Source organism: Lontra canadensis, unplaced genomic scaffold (assembly GCF_010015895.1).
Source record: "Lontra canadensis isolate GAN:19392208 unplaced genomic scaffold, GSC_riverotter_1.0 scaffold3, whole genome shotgun sequence".
Classification (NCBI taxonomy): domain Eukaryota; kingdom Metazoa; phylum Chordata; class Mammalia; order Carnivora; family Mustelidae; genus Lontra; species Lontra canadensis.
The window spans coordinates 15310045-15322793 of NW_022630997.1; the positions used below are offsets into that span (position 1 = coordinate 15310045).

The 12749-nt window shown below is 38.5% G+C and overlaps 1 protein-coding gene across 4 annotated transcripts in view; it reads left to right on the forward strand.

Moving 5' to 3' along the window:
- The window catches only part of PCGF6 (polycomb group ring finger 6), a 30804-nt gene extending 18367 nt beyond the window's left edge, over positions 1–12437 (forward strand). For 2 of the 4 annotated variants that reach the window (XM_032881032.1, XM_032881012.1), the window contains 2 exons: positions 6638–6724; positions 11561–12437. In XM_032881032.1, coding sequence (XP_032736923.1) covers positions 6638–6724; positions 11561–11617 — 144 coding nt within the window. In that variant the 3' untranslated portion in view covers positions 11618–12437. Of the gene's footprint in view, positions 1–6637; positions 6725–11560 lie in introns of those variants that run through there. The other 2 variants (XM_032881042.1, XM_032881023.1) reach the window with 2 other exon arrangements.
- The last annotated feature ends 312 nt before the right edge of the window (positions 12438–12749 follow it).

A 12749-nucleotide genomic window follows, 5' to 3' on the forward strand; every position in this document is an offset into this window, starting at 1 on the left:
ATAGTTTTCCTTTTTTTTTTTTTTTTTTTTTTAAGATTTTATTTATTTATTTGTCAGAGAGAGAGAGAGGGAGAGAGCAAGCACAGGCAGACAGAGTGGCAGGCAGAGGCAGAGGGAGAAGCAGGCTCCCCGACGAGCAAGGAGCTTGACTCGGGACTCGATCCCAGGACGCCGGGATCATGACCTGAGCTGAAGGCAGCCGCTTAACCAACTGAGCCACCCAGGCGTCCCTAGTTTTCCTTTTTTTTTTTTTTAAATTTTATTTCTTTATTTGACAGAAAGAGATTACAAGTAGACAGAGAGGCAGGCAGAGAGAGAGGGGGGGAAGCAGGCTCCGGCTGAGCAGAGAGCCCCATGTGGGGCTCGATCCCAGGATCCTGAGATCATGACCTGAGCTGAAGGCAGAGGCTTAACCCATTGAGCCACCCAGGCGCCCCCCTTTTTTATTACTTAAATTTTATTTTATTTTATTTTATTTTATTTTTTTTTAAGATTTTTATTTATTTATTTGACAGAGAGAGATCACAAGCAGGCAGAGAGAGAGGAAGGGAAACAGGCTCCCCGCTGAGCAGAGAGCCCGATGCGGGGCTCGATCCCAGGACCCTGGGACCATGACCTGAGCCAAAGGCAGAGGCTTAAACCACTGAGCCACCCAGGTGCCCCATTATTACTTAAATTTTAAAGGGGTTTTTCTTATTATCCATTATGCGTAAAATTTCATAAAATAATTTTTATTTAAAACACCTATTTGCTGTTAATTCAACTAACATTTTAAAATTGGCTGAAAGTTTGATAGTGTTTTTAGTACTGGTATTTGTAGGTACGAAATAAATGTCTAATCCAGAGAAATATGACTTCTCTGACTGAGTTTGACATAATGCTGGCTGTATCTCATGGCAACTAAAAACTAGAATGACTTATCTGTAACTTTGTAGCCATAACTTGCTTGAGATTATTCCTCATCTTTTGGATAGAGATAGGTAGCTGCTTAGAGACCTCTGGACAAAGAACTGTGAGTGATCCCATAATAGTCTATTATTTCTAAAAACAGAAGTCAGAAAACTTGCATCTGATTATGTAGAATATCTAAGAAGAACCACCCAAGAGGGCTTTATTAGGATATAGATGATTTCTTCTATGGCTAGATATTGATCAGTACACAATTAGCATTTAGAAGTTTTTTTTGTTTGTTTGTTTTTAAAGATTTTATTTAGTTATTTATTTGACAGACAGAGATCACAAGTAGGCAGAGAGGCAGGCAGAGAGAGAGAGGAGGAAGCAGGCTTCCTGCTGAGCAGAGAGCCCAATGTGGGGCTCGATCCCAGGACCCTGGGATCATGACCTGAGCCGAAGGCAGAGGCTTTAACCCACTGAGCCACCCAGGCGCCCCAGCATTTAGAAGTTTTACATTGGTGTTTTAAGAAATGAGTTGCAGGACACCTGAGTGACTTAAGTCAGTTAAGTGTCTGACTCTGATTTTGTCTCAGGTCACAATCTCAGGCTGTGGGTTGGAGCCCCTCATTGGGCTCTGTGCTGGGCATGGAGCCTGCTTAAGATTCTCCTTTGAGGAGCCTGGGTGGCTCAATTGGTTAAGCATATGCCTTCAGCTCAGATCATGATCCCAGGGTCCTGGGACTGAGTCGCGCCTTGGGCTCCCTGCTCAGCAGGGAGCCTACTTCTCCTTCTACCTGCCACTCCCCCTGCTTGCGCTCTCCCTCTATCTGTCAAATTAAGAAATGAATAAATAAAATCTTTAAAAAAGAAAAAAAAAGATTCTCTCTCCCTCTCCTGCCCCTCCCCTCCACCCCCTCTAAATTGCCAAATTGGCTTTACTGTGTAAAAATGTGGTGATTTTTTTTTTCCATATCATAGAATTCAAGGCCTTCAGCATTTTGAGATAAAATTATATAAAATCTGTTTCAACATTTAATTTTTTCTGTCAGTTCTTGGCTCTCTAGGTAAATATTTCTTTCCTATTCAGGTAATATATATATAGCTGATAACATTCATAATTTACTGTTTCACCAAAATGTTGAAATAATGGAACAGAGAATTACCAGATATGCAGATATTGTGACTAAAGTTGTTTAGACCTTCCAAATCCAAGAGAGAATAAACAAGAGTTACTTCTAATATGAGCGGAACATTGAACGAGTTAACCATTAATCAAAATAAAATACTTGGCCAACCCAGTCACTTGAGCCTGCTGTGCTGACCTTCTTTAAACCAGTTATTCCCAAGTAGGAAATGTGTGCCTTGTTTACAGATATGTGACCTTCACTTATGGTTATTCACCAGTGGGTACGGATGGGGCTATAGAACTGTTAAATGCTAAACTACCTTTAAAGTTATTTGTGGCACATCAGAATTAAAAAGGAAGATAATTCTGAAAAATAATAAAATACAGATCATGTATTCTTAAGAGATTTAAGTTAGTTCAAAATTACAAATCAGTAATTGTCTGAATAGATGGCATCACTTAGAGATCTCAGTGCCTCTGGATTAACTGTGGTTGAGGTAGTGGTGTTTTGAACTCATTTATGTCTTTTTTTTTTTTTTAAGATTTTTTTATCTATTTGACAGGGAGAGACACATCTAGAGAGGGAACACAAGCACGGAGAGTGGGAGAGGGAGAAGCAGGCTTCCCGCTGAGCAGGAGAGCCCAATGCAGGGCTCGATCCCAAGACCCTGAGACCATGACCTGAGCCAAAGGCAGAGGCTTAACCCACTGAGCCATCCAAGCGCCCTGTCTTATTTTTATTTTGTTTTACAATTATTCTTGTGTTCCTTTGTACATTGTTTGGTCTTAGATCTTACTTTGCTTTTATGAAATGAGACTTAGAAAATAAACATTATATTGATCACTAAAAATTCTTTATATAAAGGAAGTGATACTAGATTTTGTTTTTAATCCTGCCATAATTAATTATATCTTAAATGATAGGTTATTATTATTACTTGCTTACTATATGACTTTAACCTTGCTATTAAATTGTTTCCAAATCAATTTTTGAACAGACTCTAATGTATCATATGGTGTATCCCTGCCATTTACTTATTACCTATTGATATTAAATTGAGCATCAATGTACTTGGCCGTAAGAGTACAAAGATGAGACAGAAAATTGATACCACCTAGGGATTCGGTTGTGTGGGAGAGATGTGTGGTACAACAGCTGAAAGACAGTAGGGTAGGGTGAGTGCAGCAAGAGCACAAGAGTGAACGATTTAACTCCGGAGGAGTCAAAGAATGGACTTGAAGAGTACACAGGAATTTACCAGATGAAGAAAAAAGAACTTTCTATAACAGAAAAGAACACGTGTGGCACTAGCTTATTCAGTGAAAAATCCTATTCTGAAACCTGTAGTGAGATCTTGCTTATAAAAACAAAACAAAAAACAAATGAACAAAAAACAGGTTTTAAAAATAAATAAATAAAAAGATACAGGTTTTTCTTGCCTTAAGACTAGCCTCACATTCTGATTTCTGCTCTGAGATTCAGAAATATTATAGTTATCCTTTCTGAGAGTTGATATGCCAGAGGGTAGAAAGATTGTACAGGAAAAGAGGTAATAAAGCCAGCTTGAAGCTGCTGTCTGTAGAAGGACCTGCTTACCCTTTAGCCCTTGCCTGGCATCTAGGAACTTGGCCTGTAAAAAGTTCCCTACAATAATAGGGAAAGTGCCCTAACTGATAAGGGTGTTACTCTGTGCCTAGACTGTATAAACAGTGGGTTTGTGATGAATACCAGCTTTCCTTTGGGGAGTCTGGTTGCTAGGCAGAGAATGCCAACATGAACAGCTCTCAGTAAAAATCTATACTCCAGGCTTCAAATGGGCTTCCCTGGGTAGAAATGTTGTACAAGTTGCTTGCATTTCTAGTGCTGGAGAAGGAGTGCTGTGGGTGTATCTTTTCCTAAACTGAGGTGACGGTGGGATGTGCATAGCGAGCCTGTGCATGAATGTGCCCAGATTCCACCTACATCATTCTCCCTTACTGATCTGGCCATGTATCCTTGCTATGTTTCATGAGTCCATCTAGCAGATTACCAAAAATGTGGATCATGTTTGTGGGTACTTCAGAGATCTGACTGTTTGAATGTGGTAATTTATGAAATATTTACAGTCAGGTGACTTTTAAAAATCAGTATGTAAAAAAAAAAAAAATCAGTATGTAAAATTGGAATCAATTTAAATGTTTATCTAGGGAATGGGTACATAAAATATGATATATTCATACAGTGTAACACTATGTGGCTATTTTTTTTTTTAAGATTTTATTTACTTATTTGAGAGAGAAAGAGAGCACAAGCCAGGAGGAGAGGCAGAGGGAGAAGCAGACTCCCCACTGAGCAGGCAGCCCAACACAGGACTCGATCCCAGAACCCTGGGATCATGACTTGAGCCAAAGGCAGGTGCTTAACCAACTGAGCCACCCAGGTGCCCCCACTGTGTAGGTATTAAAGAGAGAGCTAACTGTGTACTTCAAAGATGTCCATGGTATATAAAGGGTTTTTGTTTTGTTTTTTAAATAAGTTGTAGAACAATTTGTATGGTATAATCCCATTTTAAAGACTTATTTTTTATTTTTATTTTTTATTTATTTGACAGAGATCACACGTAGGCAGAGAGGCAGGCAGAGAGAGAGGGGGAAGCAGGCTCCTTGCGGAGCAGAGAGCCCGATGCGGGGCTTGATCCCAAGACCTTGGGAATCATGACCTGAGCTGAAGGCAGAGGCTTTAACCCACTGAGCCACCTAGGCGCCCCTATAATCCCATTAAAAAAAAAAAAACACATGGTCACATAGATCTAGGGCTGTGCACATCAAAATGTTAGTAACTGGCCAACTTCTGGGGGGTTAAGATTAAGTTGAAAAATATAGTAACCAAACCATTAATGTGGTTTGATCATATGGTGAAGCTCACGAAGAGTGACGGCCCCTGGGTTGCTGAATACTAAATCAGAACATAGCGATCGTTTCCAAGTTCTTTAATTTTTCATGGACCTAAGTTCTGTGCTCAAGTTACACTATCACTGCTTTTAAGTCATTTTGCAAACAAGTATTGCTCAGCCAATTTTGAAACTACTGAGTATGAAACACAAAAGTTGGTACTAATCGGTGTTTATGCATTATGATATATAGCTTGGGTGTTGACAAACTATAACCCATGGGTCAAATGTAGCCTGCCATCTGTTTTTATAAACAAAATTTCACTGATCACAGCCCAAATAGGCTGTTTTCTTGCTATTTAGTGGCAGATCAAGTAGATACGACAGATCCTACAGCCTACAGAGCCAAAATATTTATTATCTAGCCTTTTATAGAAAAAGTTCACCAACCCCTGACACACACGTAGGCTTTGGAGAAAAATAGACCTGGGACAGACCTGGGTTTAGATCCGGACTTTCCTAGTTACTAGCTTTGTGACCTTAGGGAAGTTAAATGTCTTCACCTCTTAGTATTCCTGTCTGTAAAATGGGAATTATAATACCTAGCTCATAAGAATGAAGATTAAATGAGATCACATGTCAGGTTATGTGGTATAAGATATGGTATACATAGTAGCTTCTCAGTGAAATGCAACTGCTTTCACTGCTCTTCCCCAGCCATGCTTAAGGTTTTAGGAAGATTAACATGTTGGCAGTTTGTGCAATTTTTAGAGTAAACAGAATTTGAAAGTAGGAAATCTGGTTAGGAGGTGGTGTGGTTTCTGCTTTAAGTCTCGGGGCAGCAGCTGAAAGGATAATATGAACTCTAAGAGGTATTGTCGGGGGAAAAAAAAGCCATAGGACTTGGTGACTGATTGCATGTAAGAAGAAAGGGGAAGAAGAAATAAAAGGCAGAGGTGATACTCTATTCCGGGTTAGAGGACAAGGAGAAATGTCATGTCATAAACTAAACAGGGGTATTATGAGATGCAGCCAGTGAAGGGCTCTATACTAATAAGACATCAAGGACCTGACCCCATTTTAAGGCAATGGGAAAGGAATACTCATTGCAGGACAAAGAAAGACTGAAAATTGCATTTTTGCCTTAGGAAGTAAGTATACTAGAATCTCACTACCATATAGTATATAACTATACAACATCATTATTTCTAGAACATCCAGTGTAAAAGTAGATTTATCTTAGAGCTTTGATATTACTAAAGGACTAAAACGATCCTAAGATGTTGCATCCATAAAATAGTTCCCTTGTGTGTACTTTATGTTAGGGTTAGACTCTCCATTGTTGGAAAATTAGATATTCCTTATAAGGGAATTATTCAAATAACTAGAGATTTTCTTTTTAAGTATCGTATACCTTTTTAATCATTTTATCTTAGAACTTTAAAAAAATGTATCTTCCTATGCCACCTTTATGCTGAATATATCAAATGTGATTTTACTTGATCTCAGAGAGTCAAGGAAACCATTTTGAGTATCTGCTGTACTATGCTATTGTCCTACAATGTCTTCTAATGCTCCTTCCATTTTATTTTTGTAGCAAGTTTCTAAAATCTGTCTTGAGAGTGTTTTATCAGTCTAAAATAAAATAGCAAAGTCTAGTCTGGAATTAATTACGTTGGTTTTTCTTAATTTTTTCATGCAGTTTTTTGAAGCAGGAAACCAATTTGATACTCTTATTTGCCCATAGGTAGATATCATCTGTGGTGATCACTTGTTGGAGCAGTATCAGACTCTAAGGGAAATTCGACGTGCAATTGGTGACGCAGCTATGCAGGTAGCCCTTCCACTTTATCATGCCTATGCCTGCAGGGAAGCTTTTCAATGAAAAATATGTTATCAGCATTGCTTGGACTATAAATAGTAAGGCTAATATTTATCAAATGCTTCCTGTGTGTCAGGCACTTTTCTAAACAATTTATATGGTTTAGCTCTTTTGTTCCTCCTATTTCTACCTTTTTTGTGTGGCCATGTTTTTATCTCTCTTTGGTGTTCATCTAGGAGTGGAATCACTGGGTTGTATGGTAACTCTGTGTTTAACCTTTCAAGGAACTGTTAAGACTGTTTTCAAGCAATGTCACAATTTTATAATCCGTCCAGCAGTGTATATGGGTTCCAGTTTCCCTCGATCCTTGCCAACACTTACTACCTATTTTTTTTTATTACAGCCATCCTGTTGGGTGTGCAGTGATGTCTCATTGTAGTTTTGATTTCATTCTCTGGTGGCTAATCATGTTGAGGATCTTTTCATGTGTTTATTGGCCATTTGTCTATCTTCTTTGGAGAAATTTCTATTTAGATCCTTTGTCCATTTTTAAAAACTGGGGTTTTTGTCTTTTTATATTGAGTTGTAAGAGTTCTTCATATGTCCTAAATACTAGTCCATCACTATCAGATATGATTTGTAAAACTTTTCTCCCATTCAGTGGGTAGTCCTTTCATTTCCTTTGTGGTGACCTTTGAAACACAAGTTTGTTTGTTTGTAGTTATTTATTTATTTATTTATTTATTTATTTATTTAAACACAAAAGTTTTTAATTAGAATGAAGTCCATTTTATCTGTTTTTCCTTTTGTTCCTTCTGTGTTTGGCGTCATATCTAAAAACCATTGCCTAACCCAAAATCATAAATATTTGCAGCTATGTTTACCATAGGTTAATTTTGTTTATTCTAGAATGTCATATAAGTGGAATCCTAGAACATGAACTCTTTTGTGTCTGGCATCTTTCATTCACCATACATTTTTTTTTAAAGATTTTATTTATTTATTTGACAGAGACAGAGAGAGAAGGAATACAAGCAGGGGGAGTGGGAGACGGAAAGGGAGAAGCAAGCCTACTGCCAAGCAGGGAGCCCGATGCCGGGCTTGATCCCAGGACCCCGGGATCACGACCCGAGCCGAAGGCAGACGCCTAACAACTTGAGCCACCCAGGCGCCCCTCATTCACCATACATTTTGAAACTTACCCAGTGTGGTTGCATGTAGCAATCATTTATTCCTTTTTATTGTTGCAAAGTATTTCAGTGTATAATATGCCATATTTTATTATTTTCCTATTCATGGACATGTGGGCTATTTCCAGTTTTGGGCTAATACAAAGGAAGTAGCTATAAACAGTCTTATACAAGTATATATTTTTTTCTTTTCTTCCTCCTTGTCTTTTTTAACTAGTTTTTTTTAAGAATATATGCTTTCACTTATTTTGAACAAATAATTAGAAGTGGAATTACTGGATCATAGGAAAGGTGTATGTTTTGTTTACAAGGAAACAACTGTTGTTTTTTTAAGATTTTATTTATTTATTTGACAGACAGTGATCACAAGTAGGCAGAGAGGCAGGCAGGGAGAGAGGGGGAGGCAGGCTCCCTACTGAGCAGAGAGCCTGATGTGGGGCTCGATCCCAGGACCCAGAGATCATGACCTGAGCCAAAGGCAGAGGCTTAACCCACTGAGCCACCCAGGAGCCCCTTTTTTTATGTTTTGTTGTTGTTGTTTTAAGATTTTATTTATTTATTTGACAGAGATCACAAGTAGGCAGAGAGGCGGGCAGAGAGAGAGAGGGAAGCAGGCTGCCCACTGAGCAGAGAGCCCAATGCAGGGCTCTCTTCCAGGACCCTGGGATCATGACCTGAGCTGAAGGCAGAGGCCCCAACCGACTGAGCCACCCAGGGGCCCCACTTTTTTTTATGTTTTTAAAAATATTTTATTTATTTATTTGACAGGAGAGAGAGAGAGAGAGCATTTGCACAAGCAGGGGGAGTGGCAGTGGAAGAAGCAGGCTCCTTACTGAGCAGGGAGCCTGATTCAGGGCTCAATCCCAGGACCCAGGATCATGACTTGAGATGAAGGCAGACGCCTACCCAACTGAGCCACTCAAGCGCCCCTATTTTATTTCTTTTTATTTATTTATTTATTTTAAGATTTTATTTATTTATTTGACAGGCAGAGATCACAAGCAGGCAGAGAGGCAGGCAGAGAGAGGAAGGGAAGAAGGCTCCCCGCTGTGCAGAGAGCCCGATGCGAGGCTCAATCCCAGGACCCTGGGATCATGACCTGAGCCGAAGGCAGAGGCTTAACCCACTGAGCCACCCAGGCGCCCCTATTTCATTTTTTATTAAAGATTTTATTTATTTATTTATTTATTTATTTATTTATTTTTAAATTTATTTAGAGAGCATGCGTGTGCAAGGGGGGAGGGAGAGAGGGCACCTCAAGCAGACTGTGCTGGCACAGAGCCTGATGCAGGGCTCGATCTCAGAACCCTGAGATCACATCCTGAGCTGAAATCAAAGAAGGGACACTTAACCAGCTGAGCCACCCAGACATCCGGAAAATTTTTATCATTTTAAAAAGAGATTTGAAACAAAAAAGGCAAAGTGTTAACACTCAATAAAACTGAGTACTGGTTACAAAGGTGTTACATTAATCTTTGTACTTTGAAAGTTTTTAAACTTTCAGAGAAGTCATAGGAATAGTATAATGAACATCCATCTGTGCTTTACCCAGATTCACCAGTTTTAACAGTTAGGATTCCATCTGGGAATCAGAACCAGTATGAATGGGATAAGGGATTATATCTTAAAACATTCGTAGGGGCTGGTGAAGAAGTGTGTGGAAAGATACTGCCTGTGGATTAGTAGTCATTGTGTATCAAGAGGGCAGCAGTTGGAAGAAAAGATAGACAGAAAGTGGGGAGTAGTGGGAATAAACTGGAACCTGGAAGGAGAAATGGCATGTGTTTCTCATCATTTCCATCTTCAGTGGTATGTGGGATCTAGAGACAAAGCTGGTGGTCTTTGGCCCAACATTCAGAGAGGCTGAAGCTGGGAGCAAGAGGAGTTAGCTGCAGGCATGGCTGCTGCCCTCTACCTATAATTCGAGCCAGTGTACCCCCAACACTGTGTGTAAGCTGGATGGGCATCTGGTGCCCTGTGATGACCTGAACCTAATGGCTTCTGCCTCCTTCACTCTGCAAGTCTTGTACAAATCTCTGCTGGCTAACTCAAAAGGGAAGGGAATTCTGGGACATATAGTTCCAGTTTGGCTAAATTGGCACACCAAAATGCAAAAGAACCAGCTAAAATGAAAAAAGACTCAGAGTTAAGTGTCAGTGTGCATGTGGAGTGACTAGAATTTATATACGTTGGTAGTGGGACTGTGAACTGACCTCATCACTTTGGAATTCTGCTGGTAATATCTACTAAAGCCCACTCCCCCAGCAATTCCATTCCCGAGTATAGATCTAATAGAAATGAATATAGGGGCGCCAGGGTGGCTCAGTAGGTTAAGCCTCTGCCTTTGGCTCAGGTCATGGTCTCAGGGTCCTGGGATCGAGCCCCACATCGGGCTCTCTGCTCAGCAGGGAGCCTGCTTCTCCCTCTCTCTCTGCCTGCCTCTCTGCCTACTTGTGATCTCTGTCAAATACGTAAATAAAAAATTTTCTAAAAAAAAATGAATATTATGTTTACCATAAGACATGTACAAGATACTTTATAATACCTTCATTCGTGATAGCCACAAACTAGAAGCAACCCAAATGTCCAACAAAGAATGAGTAAAAAATTGTGGCATATACATGCAATTGAATACAACTATCATATGCAGCGACAGGGATGAGTTGTACAGACTTAACAGTGAGCGAAAGAATATACAGTTGGTAATTATTATTCATGGATTCCATATTTGTAGGTTTGCTTACTTATTAATGTTTCATTGTAACCCCCAAATTAATACTAATAGCCATTTCATGGCCATTCACAGTTTTTCATAACTTTTTTTAATGGCATTTGGATTTTTTAAAGAAATCTCAAGTCTCATAATTTTGCTAATAAAATTTATATGTAATTGAGTATTGGAAAGATGCTCCAAGGCTGATTGTTCTTTGTTGCAATATTACAGGTTATAATTATCCTTCCGTTAGATAGGTACACTATAGGTATGGAAAGTTTGTCAGAGTAGCAAAAGTAATTGGCAATACAATGATTAGGGACCATTAGTTTTTCAAACGGCTATCATTATTAACTTGAATTTTATGTGTGATTTACAAAGAAGGAAGAGGACTTAGTCACCTTTCTGTTTCTTTGAAAAAATAACTGGCTTTTCCTTGAGCAACAGTTCTCTTATTTCCAAAAAGAAGATGAAGATGTATGAAATGTAATTATTTTTGCAATACAGCCAGCTTAGTGATGGAACGAAATGGTGTTAGGAATCAGTGAAAAAAAGTCTTGAAGTGGTTTGGATTGGAAAGTGAGAAGAAAAAGGGAAATCCATTGATCAGCCTGCCAGGGTAGTTGAGGAACAATACATATATGATGTAGAATCTCAGAAAAAGACAGTAACATTTCTCAAGCCCTTACTCAAAGCTATTGTATTCTAGGTGCAAAAGAGCATGTGTTACATACTGAAAAATGATTAAAAAGGCACACTGACAGGGAATGTTTGGTGATGAGGTGAATATGAATAAGCAGGTTTATTTATCTTGGACCCTTTATTTTCTTTAAACCAAAGAATTTCACATTAGTGTTGGGCTATGAAAAATAAACCATATCTGACTTAATCATTTACAGAACTGGTTTTCAAATAACTGCAAAACACTTTTTTTTTTCTTTTCAGGATGGTCTGCTGGTCCTTCATTATGGTCTTGTAGTTTCTCCCTTAAAAATTACTTGAAGATTCTAGCAGCATTAGGAGGAGGGAAACAAAATAAGGAGGCTTCTGCAGGATTGCATTTCACCAAAGATTTCCACAGAACATGTAATTGCGACCACTTTGTGCTGTTGGAGACATAACTTACTTATTTTCAGCACCAAGATTCATAGCATTTATAAGTACAATTTGGAATGACAGAATGCATCTGTTTTACTAGAGACTATATATAAAAAAGCATCCATAGCTCAGGGGGAAATTTTCAAAGCATTAAATTTTTAAATTCCTTGTGATTTCAAATACTTTGATGTTGATTTTGCTTCCTATTCTTTGAGGTAAATCGGTTACTGTTTCTTCTTTGTTGAGCCATATTCCTTTCAAGTTGGCGGTTAGGATTCTGCCCTCTGGAATGGTATTGGTTGGATGGATGGACAGTCATCCTTTTCGTACTGAAGACTCAAAGCCAGTCTTTGCTGAACTACAGAGTTTACCTCTCAGACAAAGACCAAAACTGTTGACCACTTTTGTATGTTACCATCATATTTTGAACTTGTATCTTTCATTTACCAGCAATACTACTACAGAGACGATATTTACTTCTAAAAGGGATGAATTATCATTCTGTGTGAAGAGACTATCTCCTGCAGGGTTTATTACCGTAAGCCTTCAGTGTGCTAGAGACTTCTTTAACAGATCTTACAACAAGGGGTGCCTCTTTGAAACATTATTTTTATTCTTTGAATGTTAATTTGACTAACATTCATTTTATTTGAGTACATAGTTTGGTTGTCAATACCTTGTAATGCCACTGCTTCTGAAAGTAATAAACTTGAGTGAATTTGCAGGTTTACAGAATACTTATTCATTGTTTCCTCAGTCAATTTAATGTTCATTTTCCCATTACTTTGTCACTGGGATAAAAAATACGGGTGCTTGAGAGTTCACTCACATGCAAAGATTTCAGTTTTAAATGTTATTTTGCCTAAAACTAGCATTGTGATGCTTTCTAAAAAAAATATTTTATAGACCCTATTTCACTATAAAATTTCCAAGTCTGCACAGAAACAATTACAAATGAATAAGGTTTGGCAATTGTTTTGTAAAGAATTTGTGAATTGTATATAAATCTCTTCTAACATTTAATAAAAATTTTTAA